The sequence below is a fragment of the Strix aluco genome, chromosome 4 (genome assembly GCF_031877795.1).
Source record: "Strix aluco isolate bStrAlu1 chromosome 4, bStrAlu1.hap1, whole genome shotgun sequence".
Classification (NCBI taxonomy): domain Eukaryota; kingdom Metazoa; phylum Chordata; class Aves; order Strigiformes; family Strigidae; genus Strix; species Strix aluco.
Window position 1 is genome coordinate 6,367,786 of NC_133934.1, and position 23,751 is coordinate 6,391,536.

At 38.8% G+C, this 23,751-nt stretch overlaps 1 protein-coding gene across 1 annotated transcript in view; it reads left to right on the plus strand.

Annotated features, from left to right (window-relative positions):
* Positions 1 to 23,751, plus strand: part of EIF2AK3 (eukaryotic translation initiation factor 2 alpha kinase 3) — a 44,406-nt gene that overhangs the window by 18,908 nt on the left and 1,747 nt on the right. Inside the window, exons 3-16 of the mRNA XM_074821836.1 lie at positions 2,851 to 3,045; positions 5,014 to 5,144; positions 7,193 to 7,427; positions 7,689 to 7,851; positions 9,205 to 9,342; positions 9,841 to 9,963; positions 10,553 to 10,773; positions 11,118 to 11,230; positions 12,264 to 12,386; positions 13,644 to 13,793; positions 14,793 to 15,561; positions 19,925 to 20,092; positions 20,646 to 20,747; positions 23,169 to 23,231. Of these exons, the coding sequence (XP_074677937.1) occupies positions 2,851 to 3,045; positions 5,014 to 5,144; positions 7,193 to 7,427; positions 7,689 to 7,851; positions 9,205 to 9,342; positions 9,841 to 9,963; positions 10,553 to 10,773; positions 11,118 to 11,230; positions 12,264 to 12,386; positions 13,644 to 13,793; positions 14,793 to 15,561; positions 19,925 to 20,092; positions 20,646 to 20,747; positions 23,169 to 23,231 (2,694 nt within the window). The remainder of the gene's footprint in view (positions 1 to 2,850; positions 3,046 to 5,013; positions 5,145 to 7,192; positions 7,428 to 7,688; positions 7,852 to 9,204; positions 9,343 to 9,840; positions 9,964 to 10,552; positions 10,774 to 11,117; positions 11,231 to 12,263; positions 12,387 to 13,643; positions 13,794 to 14,792; positions 15,562 to 19,924; positions 20,093 to 20,645; positions 20,748 to 23,168; positions 23,232 to 23,751) is intronic.

Genomic DNA, 23,751 nt, shown 5'->3' on the forward strand with positions numbered 1-23,751 from the left:
TGATTTGACCCATATCTTGGGAGTATACAAGTGTGTATTGCTGAGTGAGCTTCATGCGTGTTGGGAATTTGGGTGTGTGGTTTCCAGAAATGGCTGAAGTTTTGCCTGTTGTTTGCTCGTGGAAAATTTCCTACTCAGGCCCTGGAGCTTCAGGACAAGGGAAAGGCTTAAGTGATGTGTGTCACGCTGTCTCCAGAGCTCGCAGAGTTGCCCAGTGAGAGTCTCCCTTGCTCAGCAGTGCTTCCCGGGCAGTTTGCATCGCCGCTGCCTCCCCACAAACTGATGGGATGGTCTGCAGCCCGTGGAGCACACTGTGTTACAAAGCCATTATGGTTCTGGCTTCCAGCAAGCGTATCTGAAAGTCTGAACTTGCAAACAGCTGTCTGGCTGCCACTGGCACATGTCTCGTTTGACCACGCTGTATGAATTTAGCTGACTGATGGCCAGTAGAATTTCTGCAGGATCCAACTCGAAGTCAGTCGATGGCTGGGTTTGCCAGGCTTGGGCTCTGTGTGCTGAAACAGTGGTACAGGAGCTGGTTTGGCTTTTGTATATTTGGAAAGCTGCTTATAAAAAGAACCTTTGCTGTTCATTCGTATTTATATATGGAATGTCTCATATTGCTGGAGGTGAGCATGGGCCTCCAAACTACTTGCAGGTATCTGGACCATATGCAGGGAAGAAACCTTACAGAGGATTTATTAATGCAAAGTAACAGCTGCACAGGCTCCAAGTTGTCTTCAAAATTATTATGCATTTCTGAAAGAATAAATGACAAAAACAGTTTATGATATTACTCTTCTGTATTGAGTGTTTTAACAAGATACTTCAACATGGTTACAGCTGCAACTTTGGCACTGGCATCTTTTGTTTTTAAAAAGGTATTTTCCAAAATCTGCATGCCTTTGTTTCTCAAGATCACAAGGCTGCTCTTGAATATGAATGTTTATGCAAACCTTGTTTGTTTGCTTTACTTTTCCACTGATCAGGTGATTTCTACAAATGGCACACATACACAACCAGCACCCACACACACACAAATTTTTGCTTTTCTGTTGGTTTATTTCTGTAAACATACGTATAGAGCTATGTGTGTGTATTTTTCCTCACCAATGGTATAGGCCATAATGCAACATTTCTTGTGCATCACAGATCCCATGCAATATCTCTTCCAGGATGTTTGGCCTTTTTTGCCATAAGGTAGAGATACCTGGGAGGGAAAGAACATACCTCCTTTTGCTTTGTAAAGAACTTCCAAGTTACTCTCAGGGGTTTATTTTTATCATCTCTTCAATTACACATTGTGCTCCTGAGAGGAGTGTTTATTTTAATTGTCAGTCATCATGAGGCTTTTCAAAGCCAGAAAGCATCGGTGTTGGATCCTTTAGGGATCTTAAATACAGTCACCAGTATTGTCGGGTAACTTGCCTGAATTTTTTCTTTGAATGAGGTGTGTCAAGCAGTGTAAGAAGAGGTATTAGTCATGACATGCATGCATTTACAAAATTTGTCTTTCCCTCCTTGTTTAGGTGAATCCCAACTTTGCTTAACGCTGTTTGCTCGTCTGTGACCCAGTTAGAGGAATAAAGTCTCATGTTAAAGAGAATTTTAATCATGCAGAAGCTTGTGGTTTCAGATCCTCATAATGGTTCCAGAAATAATAACCAGAAACCTTCTGGATCTTTTGTGTGGCTTTGTAATACACATCTGTGCCTTGGAGTCTGAGCAGGAATATTTTGTTTGAAGTGACTAATGTACATGTACCAGAAGTAGTCTTTAAATCCTAATGTGTAAAGTATCTGAATTTAATGTAATTATGTTGTAGGATACTGTCCAAATGGACAGAGGTTCTGAAAAAGCATTAAAATTTTCCGTGTTAATCCATATCCTCAAAAGCTAATCTTATGTGGATTACAGTTTCTCACTGTTCTTGATGGGCACAGCCACTGTGGCTCCACAGTATTAGTTATGGTCTATCATGCTGATAATGAGTTTCTTAATAAGTCCCTTAGTACTCATTGACAATGACTCATACTTCCGAACTAGGATCTCCTTGAAAATCTCAGTGTAATGGATGAAACGCCATATCCTGGTGAAGATTTTTTTTTTTTTTGACTTGTGTGTTTAAGAAAAAGCCAGGCAAGTTTTAAAGGAACGGTATACTTAAACATAAGACATTCTGGGGAGGAGAAGTTAGATTTAACTGTCTGGAAAGGCAAAGGTGAAATGTGAGCTCTGACCTCGATGATAATTGTGCTCTCTGCTTTACAGGAGGATGCATATTCTGGAGTAGTCATTAATTGTAAAAGAGTTCACATACAGCCTCTGCCTTTCTTTTAAAACCAAATTCAGTCTTCTGATCTAGACAGAATGATTGATTCTGTGTTTAGCAGTAAACTAGCTCTGGAAAAAAACCAAGCATGAAGTAGAACTTTGCCTGCAATGCCATTGTCTTGAAACTATCATAAATAATCTGCAAAATTTGCACTTCAACTAATGACTGTCTTTTCAAGAATGCTTCTCCCTGTATTTGCTACAGTTCGGATAAATACTAATCTATGAACAGATTAAGCTTTAAAATGTTTTGCTTAAAGTGGAAGAAGTGTCACACACTGAACTGTTAACTAAGAATAGTGAAATACAGATTTGATTTGAATGCCCGAAAGTTTTCTGTCTTCAGTATAACTTTGAAAAATAAGCCTGGATAAGACTCTGGGATATGAAACCATAAAATAGGACACTGGAATATAATGTGCTGTACTTGCTTATATAGTGTTTCTGTTTCCATTTGTGATCTGTGTGTTTTGATAGAATTGTGGTTAAACGGTAGCTAACCGTCAATTATTTTAGGTATTTGGAAATAAGATGATAATCCCTTCCTTGGATGGGGACCTTTTCCAGTGGGATCGGGATCGAGAGAGCATGGAAGCAGTTCCTTTCACAGTTGAATCTCTTCTCGAGTCATCCTACAAATTTGGCGAGGACGTTGTCTTAGTTGGGGGAAAGTCCTTGACAACCTATGGGCTGAGCTCATACTCAGGGAAGGTAAGAGCCTCAAAAGTTGCCTTGTGTATGTGTGTTTTGAGCACTGTCTTGCAAATAGGTTGCTCTTGAGATTTAAACTGCAGTACAGCTCATGTATACAACTGGATGGCACAGAAGAGCAGAATTTGAGCTTTCTGGGCAACAAATGCAGTGGGCTGGAGTAAGGCTAACGGCTGGTGCAGTTAGGTGGTGTGGCTGAGTCCCTCACTGCCATCTCCCCCTGCCTGTGAGCTCCTGCCCTATCCCCTGTGCTGGCTTTAGCACTTGTCTCACCCTTTGCTAAGCTGATTCAACTTGCTAACCCAACAGAAAACTGCTCACTTTTTATTGGATTAGTTTTGTGCTGGGTTAGCTGTAGCCAGCTCAGCGAGGGGTTGGGGAGTGCCAGAGCCAGCACAAGGAGAGGAACAGGGGTTTTGTGACCAGAGGTGAGGGGAAAAAAGGAAGGATGACCCTTTCTACCAAGCTGAGAAAGTTCAGCTTTATCATATAGCTCTGCTTGAAGTACACTTTGCTGTTTGGCTTACTGCATATCAAAGAAAGCTTTAGGTGAAAGACTTTTTTCACAACTAATTTCAGATTTTTCACAACTAACGAGTGATAGCTGGTTGAAAACAAAAACATTCAACATATACAAAAGTTTAAGGCTTGTAGTTGTCAGCGAGTTTACTATCTCTTAGAAGTTCTTGCTACATTTTAAAGTAATATGCAAAAATTAAGTTGAAAACTGCTTGCTATCTGACTAGCTCAGAACGTATCTTTCTTGTGAAATCCACTGGTTAACAGTTGTATATTTTGAAAAATGCAGAAGTAAAAAAAGGCTAGAGAAACCACAGGAATTAATTGCATTATTCAGAGTCCTAGGATTGACATCCCCCTCCCCCTCCTTAATGTCAGATGTCAATAAGATGGTTGCAGATACTTTGTGTAGTGAAGAACAGACATTTGCTAAATCAGAAATGTTGGTGCATTTTAAAACAAGTTAAAAAAAATAGATTCACTGTAAAAATTTCAAACTTCCAATGTTAGTTTTCCACAAAATCAGTTTTTTCATTTTGACCATACATTTTAATTAGAAGCCTTCTATAGCATGGTGTAGAGGGATCACTAGTGATAAAGAGCATAAACCGAAAACAAGAGTTCATGAAATCATTTTGATTTCCTCATTGATAGCAGAGGGCACTGTGCACCAACAGACTGCTCCTCCCCCAGTGTTCAGGAAGTGGAAATTTCGGTTTTTACTTTGATACCTGCCTTATGCTCATAGTAGCAAAGGTGCCTCATGCAGGAAATAGTGCCTGACTCTTCCTCATGAAGAGTTTGGGCAGTCTGTTGTCTTTGGCAGTCTAATGTCAATTCAGACTTCCTGAAAGTCTGTTCAGCTCCCTTTTGAAAATACAATTGCCCATATAATCCAAATCCTGTTTGAGACTGGGGCTGTTGGAAAGTCTGTGTGGCTGTGAGAGTTAAATAAGGTCTTCTTTCCCCTTTAATAGCTGACAAGGCAAAGGCAGAAGGCTTTGCACTATTTTAGATAAATCAGTAGTAATTCATTTGAAGCTGATAGAGTTATGCTGAGACAAATATGGCACGAAAGAAGAATTATGCTTTGGGTCTTGTAGGAATGTTCTTTGGATATCCGTAGAAATAGCGGGAAAATAGAGTTAAGATTTCTTCTGTTAGAAGTGGAAATATGTGCAAAATATAGTCAGAAGGTAGTCAAAATTGCCCAAACTGTAGACTTCCTAGAATCTTTTGAATAGTTCTGAAAAGCCCTTATCTCTTAAACCAGGCTATTCAACATCCCTCAAGTTGAGCATCTAAAGTCACGGAGCTCCAAATTGCCTGCGAGCCAAAAATGTGCTGTATGGATTGTTAGCGTTGAACATTACTGTTGATTTACATTTGTTTGTATTGAAGTTCTTCAGAACCTCGAAGCATGTGCGAGTCTCTTGCCTTGTCCCTTAGGTGAAGTACATCTGCTCAGCTATGGGCTGTCGCCGGTGGGATGACGATGAAACGGAACAGGAAGAGACGCTCCTACTGCATCGAACCCAGAAGACAGTCCGTGCTGTTGGACCACGCAGTGGCAATGAAAAGTAAGTATAGAGTTGTTCAGAAATCCAATAAAAAGAAGTTCTTAATATGTAATGTTTTAAGGATTTGATCTTCTTTTTACTCTCATTAGACTAGGAGTTGCACAAGGGAGTTTTAAGTTGTTAACCAAAAGGATGCACCAGACTGTTGGCTAGGATCCTAACCCCTTTGCTCTTCAGTGCTTTCAAAAAATGTCTTGGACTTCCGTTTTATAGATGATTAGACAGAAAAGATATGTGCACATTTATTTCCTCTCAATCAAATGAAAATTACTTTCCTTGTCCTTGCATACCTCAAGAGTTTATCACTGGTCTACTGCACAAGTCTAATGTTTGTTCCAACTGTTGATTTTTGTACAAAAGGAGACAGTTTAAACGTCTTGTTATGACCTACTGATTCATTTTTAAGTTCTTCACCTGCTTATGGTAACTGTCACTGGGTTTTTTTTATACTTGATGTCTTTAGATTTCATTTTAGGTTGATATTTTAAAATGTCTTTAGTCTTATTTTTTAAAAGTCCCATTCTTAAGTCCACTTTGTTCATTTCATAATGTAGGTGGTCTGTTCTTTACAAGCTGTAGAAACTGGTTCAGTCTGTGACTTTCCTAATGCTGTCACGTTGAAGTTTTAATACATCAAGATTTCTATAAAAATACAGACATGTATTCTACAAAAAACCCCAAACAACCAAAACCCACTTCATAAAGTACAAGTTTCAAAGGCTGGTTGCCATCCATAGGTACAGTAACTGCCCAACCATTTAGTGAAGAACTAGCCATTCCCTGTTCCGCTGCTCCCTCTTCTGTTTGCAGTGGGATTTGACAGGTTGTGCATCTGTAGTGTATCAGAGAGAACCTAATTAGAACTCCAATAGAACAGCAGATCAGATGTCTGAAAAGAGAAATCTTGGGTTCCGTGTTTCTTGGAGACTGATATTGGCAGAGAGTCGTATGTCATTAAAACGTGCTTTTTCCTTTGTACATCTTTCAAAAACATAGTGTGACATCTTGTGCACCAGAATCCAACTGTCTTTATAGTCAGAAATAGAGGTGCTTTCCTCATGACGTCGTATGGCTGCTATGGAGTTTACAGGATAGATCTGGGGTTTTATTCCAGAGAAGGAAAAACTTTTGATAAATCAACTGAATGCATATAATATGCCAAAATTTTACCATAAGGGTGTAAGTTCTTTAAGGAGACAGTTTGGGCTCCTAGTGGCTGCCAGACTGGTCTTAGGAAACTTCAGGTACCTAAACATACTGTTCAAGAAATATTTTCCCCCTTCTTGCTGTTCAAGACACAAACTTGTCATCCTTTCCCATATGTATCTCCTCTACAGCATTGGGCTGTATCATGGAAAAAATAAAAGAATTATTCTTTCTGTTTCTGAAAATAATTTTTTAAGTTTCTGCCCTAATTTGTTGGCTTACAAAAATTAAAGAGCTTTTGTCTGTGCAAGACAACTCTGCGTTCGTTATACAGTTGTCTTTTTTTTGGTGTTCACCTGTGAGACATGAGTGGTCCTGGTTTCATGAAATACCTGTCAGATCCTGTGTTAGGTTGTGTGGGGGATTAAAACAAACAAAAAAAAGCATTGTCCCTCCCTCCACTTGGAAAACCTTATGTTTCAAGTTAAATCTGCTTTATTAATGAAACATGTCTTGTGTAGAATGCTGCTTCATAAATGCTTTATACTTGTTGATTTCATCAGCTACGTAATGTTTTCCTGCTAAACAGACCCAGCTGTACTACTTGATGATTTTTAATTGCCCTCTCCATATACTAACCCTTTAATGCCATTGGCCCTACTTCACCAGCTGTTTTTTCAACTCGCCCATCACGTTGGACAAGATTTCTCAGTTTGGTTTGTATTCTGGATTAGCACTCCCCCTCCTGGTACAGTTGTGCTCACCTGACAGTCTGAGAGTTTATTGTGAAAATATGGGCCAAATATAAGTAATTCAATTTAAGAATCTTCTGGACAGAGGATTTGGGACTTCCTTGGAATATACAAGTTGTTTCTACAAAGTTTTTTCTCTTTTTCTTTAAGGTGGAATTTCAGTGTTGGTCACTTTGAGCTGCGCTATGTCCCAGATATTGAAACTAGAGCAGGATATATAGAGAGCAATTTTAAATCAAACATGAACAAAGAAGAAACAAAAATTATTTCAGATGTGGATGAACAGGAAGCTATGATGAAGGATACAGTGATAAAGGTCTCAGTAGCTGACTGGAAAGTGATGGCTTTTAACAGACGAGGAGGACATCTGGAATGGGAATACCAGGTAGGGGAAAAGACAGAATATTAAATGTTACAAAAGTAGATGTTTTGCAGCATCATAAATAAAGTCTTTCATCTTGGATTTCAGGTTCTGCCTTTGTAAAGAAGTACACATCTGCTTGTAATTTTTTTAACTGAAGTTCTGACTTTGAGCTGCTACATCTGTTACAAGAACTAAGCCATGGACGTTATGCACATTGTTTAGCATTGTTCTTATATCTAGTTAATACAACATTAATTTTCCAGTTACCTCTCTCTTCTTCAGTTTTGTACTCCAATTGCTTCTGCGTGGCTGGTTAAGGATGGCAAAGTAATTCCAATCAGTCTGTTTGATGACACGAGTTACACTGCGAACAATGAAGTACTGGAAGATGAAGAAGATCTTGTGGAAGCTGCCAGAGGAGCCACAGAATCCAGCGTCTATTTGGGTGAGAAACCGACTGTGGCATTTTCTGTAATAAATGTTACTCTTTTTTTTCTGTTGAGGTTGTAGTAAAGCAGATCTTTCTGTACTGGTAGATTACAATTAAGAGGAGCTGTAACATGTCCAGTCTGAGATTCTGCATAATGAAGGCGGTTAAATTTAACCCACATTGATTTCTAAAGCCCCAAAATTGAGGCTTCATTAACATATATATCCGAGAAAGGCACCTTGACTTGATTTAAAGACTTTCGAAAAGTAGAGATGAGAACACATCTCTTCCTAGCCTCCTCTGGTGATCTTTGCTGTTGTCATTCAAAGCCAGAGTTCTGAGTACCCGTCTTAGAAATTCTGACAATTACAGAAGGTGCAGCATACCTTTGGCTATGGCAGAATTAATATTTATGACTGTTTAGCCTAAGCAGTGATAGTTAAAAGATTGATTTTTTTTTTCCTTTTTTTCCTTTTCAAAACCAAAACATTTCAAAACTGTAAATCTTTTCCATTTTGATTCTGAAGTGTTCACTGCTTTGTAGTTTCTCTACACTGTAGATGATTGAAAGTCTTGAAACCTTTACAGATAGGTTTATAGCTAACGAGGCAGTCCTATTGCTTGGTAAGCAATAAGCAGTATCTCCCTCCAGCCTGCTAATTCATCACATTGATTTTTTCCTCAGCACTCATTATAGTAACTGTAGTTACCATGTAGAAATTTCAGTTTTATGTGACTTAAGTTTTCATCCAGCTATCAGAATTCATTTGATGTGGTTTGTGACAATTTGAAATAGAGTGGTCCCAGGTCCTTCTTCCTCTCAGCTGTCTGTGTTTCTGGGAGGTAAACATGCTTTGGTTTTCTAAGACTTTGTTGGCCTTAAATTTTTTTTTTTTTTTTTCTGTAAGTCTTTACACCTTGTACCTTTCCTGTTAGCGGTTGCACACTTAAAGAATAACAGTAGGAAGAAGCCAGATTGTTTCAGCCTTCCTGGCAATGGCTGTTGAGGAGTAATCTGTACCAGCATTAACAAGGGTAGGAAATTTGAAAGAGTCTTACCTATTCAAAGCCCCAGCTGCTTTATAGCTCTTAAAAATTGCTGGCATTTTTCTGTAGCACCAGCTCTCCAACAGTGAAAATGAGATGTCCTGATCTCTTGCTTTTCCAGAACAGAGGGAATATACTATGTGAATTCATCCAGCCTAGCAATCAGAGTCAGTATCTCAGATTCTCAGAATAACCATTCTATGGATATAAAGAAATATTTTAAAAAATGTTTTTAATCACATATTTTAACTGAGCAATTTTATTCTGAGGGCGAAGAGAACTAAATCTTAAGACTAATATGCTCTCTGGTTTATTACTTAGGTATGTACAGGGGCCAGTTGTATCTTCAGTCATCAGTCAGAATTTCTGAGAAATTCCCAACCAACCCAAAGGCTCTGGAATCCAGGAATGATAATGCCATTATTCCTCTTCCCAAAATCAAATGGAAGCCCTTAATCCGTAAGTAGCAATGCAGAGTTTCATTTACTGTCTTAGCTCTGAAAAACAGGACATCTTCCTGATTTCCAGTATGTTTCAAACTAGTCTAATGCTTCCAGCTGTAAACCAGTTCAGGAACTATCTCTGTGCTTTATTAATTGTTTAATTTTTTTCTAATTAAGTGTTTCATGTCTGCTTTCTTTTACTATGGATTAATAAGGTCTTTTTAATAATGAAATGTTGGGTCTTCTAAATCAAAATTTTCAACAAAAAGAGGAAGAAGTTTTTTGCAGTGATGTGAATATGAGTGAATTGACTTGTCCACAGCTAGTATTTTGGCAAGGGGGAGAGGTGTTAAGTAACTGTTACCTTAAAATTCCCTTCTTAATGTTCCCTTGCATTAATTTAGATTCTCATGGTCTTGTCCAAGAGACATTTTCTAAGATTTAAGCAATTGGAGTTCTCTACAAAACAGAATTTTTATAACAGTTCAGAAAATTGTGTCTCTTCTATGCTTAGATTCTCCTTCCAGGACTCCAGTGTTGGTGGGGTCTGATGAGTTCGATAAGTGTCTCAGCAATGACAAGTATTCTCACGAAGAGTATAGTAATGGAGCACTTTCAGTTCTGCAGTATCCATATGGTAAGTGGAAGTTCCAAATTTTGAAGTCTTTCAAATAGCCAGGTTTACCCACCTTTTATCTGAAATTCAATAAATGACCATTTGTTTGATCTTAAATATGTGTATTTTTTTTTTTAACATTTAATGAACTAGGAAATTATTGCCCAAAGTAGGATTTCCAGATTGTGGTGTATGTACAATTAGCACCACACAAAGCACATCAGAGTGCCAGAAATTGCTATTGCTGAGGTATTTTGTGTACTGCCATTGCCACTGATAAGTGGCCCAAGTGGATAAAGCTTGTGAGTTATTTTATTCAGAATTTGCTAACAGTGCTGGAGACTCAGCCTGGCGGTATGAAGTTTTCCATATCAAAAATACTCTGGTTTAAAGCTATTGGTCAGGCTGTCTGAAGTGGCAAACTTTGGGAGACATGGTTGCTGTGGAGTCCACAACCTTGATTAACTGAATTTGCTTATGTACCATTTAAAATCATGGGGTATGCAAACAAAAATACCCTGTGTCTGTTGAGGAAACCTGTGAGAAGACAAAATTGTTTTGTAGTTACCTACAAGTAAATCTATGCCCTCTTTGTGTCTTTTATACACAGATAATGGTTATTACTTACCCTACTACAAGAGAGAGAGAAATAAACGTAGCACCCAGATCACTGTTAGATTTTTTGATGATACCAATTACAAGAACATTCGCAAAAAAGATCCTGTTCTTCTGCTTCACTGGTGGAAAGAAATTGTTGGCACCATTATATTTTGCATTGTGGCCACAACTTTTATCGTACGCAAACTTTTCCATCCCCATCCTTACAGCAGAGTAAGTATGTTTTTTTCTGAATCCTAAATACAGAAGGTATTGTTCTAGTGTTTTCTTTCAGTTTTGAGTCTGCGGCGAGTAGTAGTAATAAGTTCACTAATGAGATAACAAAATCAAAAGCCTAAATTTATTGTGTTTAATCTATCTGTGAAGGCTGTCAGCTGCCACGTACAATTTGCTTAACTGCTTCAGCAAGCAGGTTAGACTGCTTTAACCGTATCTGATGTCTTTGGAGATATTTACACTGAAATTATTTAATGCCATATCTAGGAGTACAAACTGATCCCAAGTACTTAAGGATTTTTTGGTTTGTTTTTTGTTCTTGTTTTGGTAACCCTTGTTAGCTGCGGAAGGAATCTGAAACACAGTGTCAGACTGATAGTAAATATGAGCCCACTTGTGGAGATGTTAAAGACAGCAGCTGGAGTGATGTCAAGAACTCTGGATACGTGTCAAGGTGAGCTCAGTTCAACACAACACGTACAGGGTTTTTAGTCAGTGTGACAACTAATACTATCTGGAGGAAAGAGTAGGTGTTCGCTTGTTCTTACCTACCCTTGTCCTAGTTCTCCAACTTCGCAGGATAATCAGGAACTGACACAGAGAACCCTGTCACCCTGTTACCAATGGGAGATTGCAGTTATGATTAGTCTAAGCAATCCCAGAGAGTCTGCAGGATACCTGTGATCAGGAATGTTGCTCTCGTATTTCCTGCTGATGCGTGACATGGAGGTTTGATTCCTGAAGGTCTTAATCAGTGTTTACTCCCTCTGTTTCTGTCTTCATGGAATAAAGCAGTGAAAGGCAATTGCAGATGGAAGCAGATGATGATTTATATACTCTGCAGAATAAGCAGGCTCTACTTGGAACAAACCTTTGTGCTGTTATGAAGGAGTTGGTTAAGACAGAAGAGTGAATAGGGGCATGTTCTGATACTCTGAAGAAAATGTGATCATTTCCTGTACATTTGTAACTCACTGAAAGTAAGAAATAGAGTATATAAAATGGCAAAGAATAAGAAAGGTAGTGAGATTTAAGCACAGTGATGTTTCGGGGATGCTTAGAAGGACTAGTTGCAGAAATAGTTATTTGGGGTGGGGTTAAAGGCAAATCATGATTTAGAAAATACTTAACTGTCACCACCTAATTTGGGTATAGAAATTTAGGCTACATACTCATGGGCCAAGATCCAGTAAGCATACAATCTGATATTCTGAAAAACTTCATACATAATGGATCTTGCTGGGCTGTGACAGACACTGGATAAATGCATAATCAGCAACTGTCCATCTCCTAAATAGGTAACCATCTGATTGCCTCAGTGAGTGAACAGGGAAAAAAGATGAGAAATGCTTCAAGTCACTCAGCATGTTTTGCCTGTACAGAAATACTTCACTCTTAGTCATAAATGACTTTCTATCTATAATAATGCATTTTTCTCCTCTGTCCTCCCTCCATTCTGTCCCTTTCTCACACCCTTTTCCTCCCAGGTATCTGACAGATTTTGAACCAATTCAGTGTCTGGGTCGTGGAGGTTTTGGAGTAGTTTTTGAGGCCAGAAATAAAGTGGATGACTGCAACTATGCCATCAAAAGGATCCGTTTACCTAACAGGTAATCTATGAGTTTGCTCAGATAAAAAATAAGTAATGAATGATTAGTGGGATCCCATCCTACACTGAACCATCTGTTCCGGAACTGATTTTCCAGATATTACATTAGGATGAATGACATACTTTTTAATGGGGGGGGTTGACTTAGTTTTGGCATTGAGAATTTGCCATATGTAATCACAGCGGAAGGGTGACCTGCTTGGCTAAAATACTTGCATAGCAGGACCCTTGTGAGGATGCTGCGGCTACATGGGAACTTCATTGATTTCCTTGATGAATAGAGCCTTTGATAACAGCACCAGTTATTTGTAGCGCTGTTAATTTGCTTCTCTCCTTCCTCTCCTTACCCTTCCTACTCCACCTTCTCTTTCTTTTCTCTCTTCCTCACCAGCTTTTCTGACTCCATTTGTCCATTTGTTTAATTTTCTGGTCCCACAACCCCTACCTTTTCTTTCAGTCATAGGTGGTCAAGCCATGCTGCTGAATTACCCTACACAGAGCTTGCAGCAGTTCCTTTTAGTGGGAGATGGGAGACACTGCTTCTGGAAATCTCAAGTTAGAACAGCAACAGGCAGGCCAGTAGAGGGAGGGGGTAAAGCTATGAAATCTAGAATTACTATTTCTTTTGAATGTGTTAAATAAGCGTGACTACTTAAGATTAAAAATTTTGTTCAGAAATTTAAGGTAGCCTAAATTCATGTTTTCAAAGCGTATTCAAACCCATTAAATAAAACCATCTGACTTCACTTGATCCAGTTACGATCTTACGAAGAGAGATTATTTATTTCAATAAGATAGCAGGCTACCTCCTTTCCTGTCCATAGAATGGAGATAGTCTTTATGCAGTCTCCTTATGTTATGCCAATTAAAGAAATACTAAGGTGTTACTGTCTGTCTTCTTTTTCATCAGTGTCTTCTACATCCCTGTAGAATATTGCTTTTAGTGGTGTTTTTTCTATCCTTCTAAACAGTTGAGAGCAAGATGAACCTTTTCTTCTCAGTTTTGCTGCCTGTAATTATTTGAAAAGGGATGACTAAAGACATAGCTGTTATGAGCACATACTGCTCTTCCACACTTCTAACCTAAAGGAGTTACTCTGGGGACTTTAAGACATACCTGTCTTTTGGTAGAAGAGCGGTGCTACTGGCCTGGTTTATACTGGGCTAACTTTGATTACATTCCTTTGCAGAAAATTCTGTACTATGCTGTTGCTTTATGTGACCATGTCTCTGTTGTTCTCTTCACCCCAAATTGTAGGGAGCTGGCTCGGGAAAAGGTGATGCGGGAAGTCAAGGCATTAGCTAAACTTGAGCATCCGGGTATTGTTCGGTATTTCAATGCGTGGCTGGAAGCTCCACCTGAGAGATGGCAGGAAAAGATGGATGAACAGTGGTTAAAAGATGAAAGGTAAGTTGTGGGCCTTTAAACAATTGAATTTGAGATTGTACATCAACAGAACTGAAGAACTGGTAGATGATCCAGGAATACGGAGAGAACGTAAGAAAGAGATGGTTATTTACTTAGCCCGTCAACTTTTCAGTTGAACAACATACAAATATATCACACTGGTGCATAGTGTCTCTCAATTTTTGGGTCCTCTTGTGTTAAGGTCGTCCTTTCAGCTTAGGAAACATCTTGTAGTTAATTTAACTTCCATAATTGAATCTTTGGGTGGTTGGGAGGTTGGAGCTTTGCTACGGTGATTCAATTTTAAACTTTGGCATCTTTGTCGTCTTTCTTCCTTTCCTTCTTGCTTTCCTTCTCTTTGTTTTCTTGGTTTAGATGGATCTGATTCAGTAGTCCAGTGCTTCAGTGAACTTATTTCAGCAGAAATAGGGATAATCAGATTGATGATTTACAAAGCTTTTAGAAGAGGGTTAAAAATGGAAAATTAGATAAAGGAGTTAGAGGACGTTAAGAGAAAGGAAAAAGTGGGTCTATGTTAGCATTTAAAGAATGAGGCCTAATAAAAGACTGTTTAGCGGTCTTATAATAACATCTTAACAATTTTTAGAATATAGTGATCTTTATATTTCAGGGATCAAATTAACATTTCACAGCTGTAATTTTTCCAAGGCACTTTAAATAGTCATTGCAATGCATGTTCTAAAGGACTGAATTTTTTCAAGCTGAAGATGAGCCTGATTGCACATTGGAAATCCAGGCATTAGAGCTTGCTAAATTTTCCTTTATCAACACTCTTGTCTCAATGAGAAAACATTATCCTCGCTAAGAAAAGGGGATACTAAATGCTGGTTATTAGTGATTCCCACACTTGGGTAGTCATTTACCGTTATGGCATGACACAGTTCTCAGAGGTAGCAGTTGTTAAAACCTGGGCTTTTGAAAATGCATTTCTAGTAGAATGAAGTTCTGTAGTATTGATCTCTCCGTTTGTTCTTCTAGCACTGATTGGCCACTCAGTTCTCCCAGTCCGATGGACGTCCCATCATTTAAGATAAGAACAGAGCCATTTTCTACAAAGGAGCACATCGAAGTTATTGCTTCTTCATCAGAGAGGGTAAGGTCCGTGGGAATACCCTGTGGTCAGTCCGATTCATCCGGAAGCCAGTTTTCTCCTCTGGAATTTTCTGCCACGGACAACAGAGACTTACACCAGTCAGAAGATCCACTGTTAAACCTTCAGGACAGTGTCCTTACAGGCTGTGATGTAGAAGACAGTACTATCAACAATAACGAGCTGGGTCACTCCTTGGAAATTTGTTCTTCAGCTGTTCCTGTTGTACACCTGAGGGAAGGGACCTCATCTTCTATTGTGTTTGAGGATTCTGGCTGTGGAAACGCTTCTAGTAAGGAAGATAAAGTTGATGTTTCACACGATGAGAGTCTTTCTGAGGATAAGGGAAAAAGTACAAAGGAATCTGATAACAAGAAATCTGCTTCAGGAAGTCCCCTCTCTGTTTCTCCACCAAGGCCAACAAGTTTAAGCCTGGACCTTTCTAAAAATATTGCCGAGAAAGTCAAGCCCACCTCTCCAAAGGTGTATCTTTACATCCAGATGCAGCTTTGCCGGAAAGAGAACCTTAAAGACTGGATGAGCAGAAGATGCATGATAGAGGAGAGGGAAAGGACAGAGTGTCTGCAGATATTTCTGCAGATAGCTGAAGCAGTTGACTTTCTGCATAGCAAAGGATTAATGCACAGGGATCTCAAGGTTTGTATCGATAGGTTACTGTAAGAAATGTGTTGGGGTTGGTTGTTTATTTATTGGCATGATCATCACTGAATGCCTGAACTTTCCAAATTCTGGTTGTAACTGATTATCTCACTGGCTGTGTCCTATAAGCAAACGTTTTCTGGTTTAGTACTGTGAGATTATCTTTGGAGCTATCATAACTTGAATTATTTGTGCCCAGAGTATCATACAGAAGTCTCTGGTGCTGTAAAATTCCTGGAATGCATGGACTTTACTCAAATGGCATCACAGGGTAGCTCTCCCTCCACTACATTACATACTTGAGCATCAGCAATTCCAAATTTGACTGCTCCTAATACAGCAGTGCCAGGATGTTTAGCTCAGTGTCAAGTTATGCTTTAAACTGATAGATTGTGAGTGTGTGGATACAAGTAAATTTTTTTTTTTTCTTTGGGGGAGTAATATGGCACTGGAGACAAATCCTGCTAAAATAGTTGACTCTTATCAGTGACCTCAGCACAGGTTAGCTGAGTTAACATCTGTACAATAATCTGGAGGTGCAGTGCTCCAGGAAATACACATTATTCATTCATTATTGCAATTAAAGTCTTTCTTACAGCAAGGATTCTTGTACCTGGCACAGATCAGTTGCATTTGTTTTATGGCATTTTTAATTCAGGTTCTTTATACGGGATTGTTCATTGCTGAGCTGTGTGGCAAAGAAAACTATTTTGGATCCTGTTCTACCATTTCAAGTGAAGCAGATAATTGGCAGTGTTAAGTTTACGGTTGGACTCGATCTTTGAGATCTTTTTCAACCTAAATGATTCTATGATTCTAATTCTGGTATTTTCTTCCTTTCTATGGCAATACTGCCTAAGAGCAGTGGTGTAACTCCAGATTAAAGAAAGCAAAAATTGAGTATTAGTGCTCTAGGATTGAAATGTAAACTGCCCTGGAGTTGAATTCTGAGTCAGTGCTGACTATCACAATGCTTTCTGAAGGATTCATAATCTTTTAAAGGTCTGATAACATCCAGACAGTTAAGACTGGGAAAGGTGGTTTTTAGCTCGTGTAACTTTTTGTACCTTTTCTTTCATTTTGCTTCTGATTCTGTTAGTGCCTAATCTTGATGGAATTTTTAGCACTGGAAGTGTCAGTATATGTTACTAAATACCATAATTTAATTAAAGAGCCCATCTGAAGTTAGTCTTATTTTAATAATGAGCTCTGAGAAATGGATTGCTTTTGCCAAACAGTGGAGAGGCAGCTTCTGTTTCTCTTTGCTTATTAGAGATGTTAATACCTACCTCAATGGAGTAAATACTGAAATGATTATAACTGTTGTTGTAGCTTCTCAGTTGGTAATCATTTGGTATCACTAGAAACAAAAGATAAAAATGTTGTCTCAGATGTGACAGTGAAAGGGGATTCAAATTCAGTAACAGTGAAAGGGTATGTCAGAGTTAGAAGAACTCATGAACCCATACAAGTATTTTCTTTCCCCATCAGCATTAAGCAATTACCTTGAACTAGTTATCTGAAAGATCTTTAGTGCTTGAGAAACTGACCAGAGAAGTAATTAAATCCCTATTCTAATATGTTGCCTGACATGTTAATTAATAACCTTTCTTAAGAGTACTGTCAGTTGTAGCTCTGTAGTCCTTACTGAGATCACTGTTCAGTAAAGCTTAGGTACATCTTCACTTAAAGCTGTATTAGTCTTCATCAGCAGTTGTGTAGCATTTTGGTGGAACATCTTAAAAGTTGGCAGCAATTTGCACAAGAGATTTTGTTTACCTCAGTATAAACAACTTGGAAAGGCTCTCTCTGAACAAACAACTTCCTGCTTTGGAAAACTTCCCACGTGTGTATAGGTGTTATTTTTGGATCCTGGAAGTTTGTCTGTTATGTGTTAATTTGGTTAAAACAACGGCTACTATATTTAATTTTTTTCTGTAGTTTTCAGAAGCTTCTAGGAACATATCTCACCTAATTTTGTAATTTGTCCAGGAGATTGGTCATGCAACCCTAAATTTGTGCCAGCACTGAAGCAAATAACCTGCAAAGCTGTTTTGTCTTTGCTAGAGGCAAAGCTAGCTGATAGCAGAGGCCAGTTCTTGCTCCCGTTGGTGCCAGCAAAAACTCTGATCAATGTGAAAATAAATTTGTATGCATGCATATTAAAAGATTCAAGATGTTTTAAATGTTTAAATTAACAGTGCACATTGAGATGCATTAAGTAGTAGGCTCCTACTGATCAGAGATACCATAAGGACAAGATGGCAGGAATTTAGGTAGTCAAGTGAATAGGTCACAGTTCAAATTCTTTTGAAGAAATTGAAATACAGAAACATAAGTCTGTCTGTCAAGTGAATTTACTGTTATTCCCAGGATAAGCCATTGGTCATGCTTGACAGCTCAAAAGAAATTGAGTTTCACAGAACTGCAAGAACAGTCTTAGATATGTTTTGCAGCATTAATTGAATTAAACAGCAGTCTTCCAGATGTGTGAGTAGCTTATTCATATCTCTTTTAAAAAAATGGGAATTCTGATTGAAGAATCTGGAGAGAAGCTTCTTCGTGCAAGTGGCAAGATAACTAAGCTAGAGGGTGGTTGTATTCTTCTGATTTAAATCAACATTGTGTGCATCTGCCTAAAACTTCCTCTTTCTGAATGTGGTCTTGATGGCTTATTTTTTTTGCTGGCAGTTTGCAATAACAGAGAGTCCATTCTCCTTAATCCATAGAAACTATATGCGAGCTCATTCAAAGACAGTCTGTTTTCAGCCAGAGAAGTACAAGAAATAAAACTTTCTGTTAAGAAGAGTTTACTCTGTGGAGCAAGACAGATCTTGTTGACTTCTTGTGTGTTTGTTGGAGGAGGAGGGGAATGGAGATCAAGGCAATGGAATACAAATCCCTAATGGAGACGTTTGAGCCTCGAGCATTAAAATTCTGATACAAAGATTTTTGGCAACGTGGTGTGCAGTCAGAGGGTAGGTGCTGTATAAATGCTTCAGAGAGAGCCTGGAGACTCTATGGGTTTACAGGATAGTAGCTTTTGTGAACTAAATGAGCTGTGACTCAGAAGGACATGACATTCATTATGGGAAAATATAGCAGGAGATAAGACCTGGCTCAGAAGGCAGTTTTAGCAGCAGGATGTGGGCACTGTGGAGCTAACAAGTTATATCTATCTGTTTCTGTAGTGCTTATCTCAGAGCTGTCCGTTGCTTAACAAAAACAAGAAGCCTTTTTTCTGTCTTGTTTCTCTCTTGCACAGAGTAGGTTTGACTTTAACTGAGGAAGTCGAGTGAACTTTGAAATAGGTCAGCTTTGTAGTCCTTTAATCTTGTGGAAAAATATTGCCCTCTATCTGTCTGCCTCCTCCTGTTCCAGGGTTTATGTCAACAACACACGGACCATGTTCTCCCAGCCTTGAAAGTCCAGGACCTCTGAGAGGAGCTTGCCCAGCACCACCTGCCTCTTTACCACACCTCGGCCCTTTTCCTGTACATAATCCTGCTGCTTCTTCCCCATTTCAGGATCAGGCTGTTCTTCTCCCAAAACTGTGTGTCTGTCTTTAGTTGTAACTGAGGTGGAGCAGTCATGTTTCAAAGAAATAATCATTCATCTGGTGTGTGCTGTTGTATCAGCCAGAATGCAGATCTCTTGAAAAACTATCTGAGATATGTACCATTAGCAAGGGGGCATCTCAGTTCCAGTCTCCCCTTATCAGTAGGTTAAGCCAAGGATGGCAGTAAAGTTAAGTCAGATCACCACTTTTGCTGCTCTTGTGAATTGCAAAGTTCTTAAGCTTCTATCAAAAATAAACTTTTAATTCTGTTATGCAAACAGCTCTTCCCACAATTAAACTGCACAGTACCAAGTGAAAAGCAGAGCTTGTTCCCAGACTTCCAAACATTGAGATGACGTGCTACATGCTGGTTGATAATATTGCAAACAAGTTCAGCACTCAGAGATTAGAATAAAAAAGATTAGGAGTCGGAACTCCAGCATCTGGTGTGAATTTGCCATGTGATGGAGAGTTGGATATCTTACCTGTGCTGTTCCCAGGGGCTGTTGATTTCTGTGTATGTTACTCAGCAGACCTATGTAGTGCTACTAAACCTCTGCTGGACAACAAGAAATGAGCAGTCTCAGTTTCAGGAAGGGAGACTATTTAATGCAGGAGTAATTCCTTTTTCCTGAATAGCTAAGATTCTTAGCTGGTTCTGCTAACTTGAAGTTTAATGAGCATTTTTAGCCTTTGAGAGCATGGTTTATCTGAATCAGAACACAGTGTTGCATCTACTGAAACACCGAGACTTGTTTATTACTTACATACTCTTTTCTTTTCACCTGTTTGTTTTCTTAGCCTTCCAATATATTTTTCACAATGGATGACATAGTAAAGGTTGGGGATTTTGGACTGGTAACTGCTATGGACCAAGATGAGGAGGAGGAATCAGTACTTACCCCAATGCCAGCGTATGCCAGGCACACAGGACAAGTAGGGACCAAACTCTACATGAGCCCAGAACAGGTTTGTGCTCTCTGCTCTAAAGCTGTATCTGGCAGCACCTGGAAGACACCCAGATTCCCAGCAACTCAAAGATCAGGCATTCTTTCTAGTAAATTGTTGCAATCAAGTTACTTAAATTCTTTCTCATCAAAGTAGAGTTTTGAGCTAAATTGGATTTCAAAATTAATATTTTAATATATATTTATTATAGCAAAAAAGTGACTAATGATTCGTACTTAGATGCATTCATTTATCGTGTTTTTGATATAGTGTAAAGATAACTGTATAATATTCAATCAAGTTAATCGAGCAAGGACACACTTATTGTGCATGAGGTTTAAGTAAGTTGAAACATTTTGCCTTGCAGTTGGATCTGCAAAGAGGAGCTGATGATCAGGACCTTGCTCACCCATGCTCATTTGATGAAGTTTGCCAGTGTGCCTGTCCTGTAGTTTTCAGCTCTGCACAGGGCTAATCACTTCCATATGTTGACTTGGAAGGGTGTTGTTTACATTGCACATAATTACATGCACTGAGTAGCTTGATTGACCTAACCCTGATTTTGAATTTTCAGATCTGTGGGAACACCTATTCTCACAAAGTGGATATCTTTTCCTTGGGACTGATACTCTTTGAGCTGCTTTACCCTTTCAGCACACAGATGGAGAGGGTCAGGGTATGTATGCTATTGGATTATCCTCAGTTTGATCATTTGTTTAAAATAGCTGTTCGTTTGGTGAAACACTTGCAAGAAGTTCTTTCAGTTTTGAAAAAGCCTTGCAATTAGGAGCACAACTTCTTTATCAGCCTTGTACAGACCCCCTGAATCATTGAAAATAAATTGCAGTCTTCCTAATCTGTGCAGTTGAATTGAGGCCTTAATTTCTTTACAAAGCTCCTCTGTTGTCAAGCCAAGTAAGAGAAACTATTGAACTAGGATATCCAAGAACTCAAGCAACAAATACAGCTTGTGACTTTAAGCCTACCGGCTTGTGTTTTATTTGAGAATTGGAAGCGTGCTATGCATTTTTATCATGTCTTCCTTCATTTGCATCTGCAGTGCTTTTTTACCCAAAGCAGAAAAATTAGTAGAAAATTGCTGTTTCTTTTCCTGTAGTAAGTCATAGCTGTGAGTCTCACTCAGCTTCAGGCACAATCTTCCCAATAACTGATGACCTTCACTGCATCAAATGTGGATTTGAGAGGTTTGATGGTGCATTACAACTCTTCCTTGCTGTTAAAATGCATGTGAGATCCATCTTGCTCAGGAACAAGTTCACTGAGAACAGGAGCAGAAAGGTTTTTCCTCTTGTATATGATGACCAGTGACCTATACAGGAAAGAGTCATCATAACTTGTGTTTATCATTTGTATGTGCTTGACAGTTTAAATTCTCATGTGAAGATGGATTGTTTTTAGCAGAGATGTAAGAAGCAACTTGACCACACCATGAATGGAACCTGACCAAATGCTTGGTTGCGTTCTCTTGCCTAAAATGCTCAGGCTTTTTATGGGACAAAAGAGTGAAGTCTAGAGGAGGAATGACAGTGCTTAATTTGAACCCCTTGCACTGAAACCAATTTCAGTTTCCCTAAATAAAATCAGTTTTACTGAGACACGTACCCAAGAACTATCCTGGATTCTCAGGATCTCCTGCAGTAGTGACTACAAGCTTTGCCCTTTCAGTTTTTGTCACAAGTATAGAAGCAAAGCAAGTAATCGGAGTGAATCCTAGAGTCATAGAATGGTTTGGGTAGGAAGGGACCTTAAAGTATCATCTAGTTCCAATCCCTCTGCCATGGGCAGGGGACACCTTCCACTAGATCCCAATTCTAGAATCCTAAATTGCCTCTAACTCCAATATTTTACTTCATAAGAGAGTAAAAAGAGTGCTTTAACTTCTGTGATTTTTCACTGCCATTCCACTCTTTTTGATAAAATCAGAAAGAAACCACCACCCCTTTATTGTCAGGTTTTGGAGTTTAGCTACTTCAGTAGTTGTTTCCACGTTGTGACACTGAAGTTTTCATTGGCATCAGCCAAGCATTAGCACTACTTGCTGAAGCAAAACATGCTCTGCCTGATCAGGTAGCCCAGCAAATTCTAGGAATTTGTGACAAAGGGCTGGGAAAAAACCCAGAGGTGGAGTGTGACCTGCCTCTGTCTCAAGCTGGTAGCAGTTAGTCTGTGGCAGTGGAATCCAAATTAGGTGTTTGAAAACTGATCACTAAATGCAAACTGAATTGGATGTGGAGAACAATTTTTTTTTTTGAAGCATTTTATTGTCATAACTCAGTTCTCTTGAACAGGAGTTCGACTAGTGCCCATCACTATTAACTGGTCAGTTTATACTTTCAGTTGAGTAATAATGAATTCAATTTTGTTTTAACTTTAGAATTCTTATATTTTGTGCTCAAACTTTTGTAAAAGGAGATCTTTCCTAAAAGAAAATAAGTGCTGGATATTGCCCTTCTGCGCTAAAATCATGCTAGAGTCGGTCATGGGTGGCTGGCGATTGCAGAACTTAAATTCATAAGGCAGCCTGCTGCAAATAATTGGGTGGCTGAACATGGGAGAATTACTGTCACTAGATGGAGCCAGTGTGCTTGTTATGGAAGAAACACTAAAGGAGATCAACTGCCTTTTAATGACACAGAAATACGCAACATGACTGCTTTCGAAACTGCTGATAAATCTGCTCGTTAGTCCATAAATGTTAAAGACTAGTGCTTACATTATTAAGACATTTCTTATGTCTTAATACTGGTATAAGTGATCTTGGTGATTATGGGTGGTGCACAGGTTTGTTGACTTTGAACCAAAGTGAGAAAGTACAAGTTTGTGTACCTGGCTGATTTAAAACTGCAGAGATCAAAATTCTTGTAACATGATTCCTATTTCAGGGTGTATACCTGGGGAAGCAGCAACTTGCCCATTTAACTATGTTGTGATTTTTAACCACTAAAGCAAGACTTTAAACCAATTTTTATTTTCCATCAGGCTGATTTGTTTGCATATTTTTTGAAGAATAGTAGAGTAATACTACTGAAGAATGGTATTTTGGAAAAGTTACGTGTTTTTCTTAATATTTTTGCAGACCTTAAGTGATGTTAGAAATTTGAAGTTTCCACCATTGTTCACTCAGAAATATGCACAAGAGGTAAGTATATCTGATGCTATTAATTGTAGCTTTTTCTTCTATTGTAGCTTTTTTTCTTTGCTTTCCAATTGCTTTGTAGATAAAAATGGAGAAAAAAAATAGCTTTCATGTTAAGATGCATTTCTCTATCCCTGTACTTTTCTGTGTTTCAAAGCTGTAACATTATGATAATGTGGATGATGATACTTTTGTCACACAGTTTTATCTCCGTTAACTGTATAATATTACCTGTCTTCCCTTTGCCACTTGCTGTCATTCATTTCACTTACATCCTGACATGATTTCTTGCAACAAATCCATATTCACAAAGAGAAAGTGCAGAGTTCTGGACAGGTAAAGGGGAGGCTGTAGGTAGCACCATGGCTGTATGGGATCTGAATCCCAAGAACTGGATCTGCCAAGAGGGAAACGAGATGAGCAAATTGTGCTGAGTTCTTATTAGTCAGATCTTTAAAGTGATACAGTTACAGATAAAGAGGAGGTGATCTCCAATAAAAAGCTGAGATGCTTTCAGGTGTTC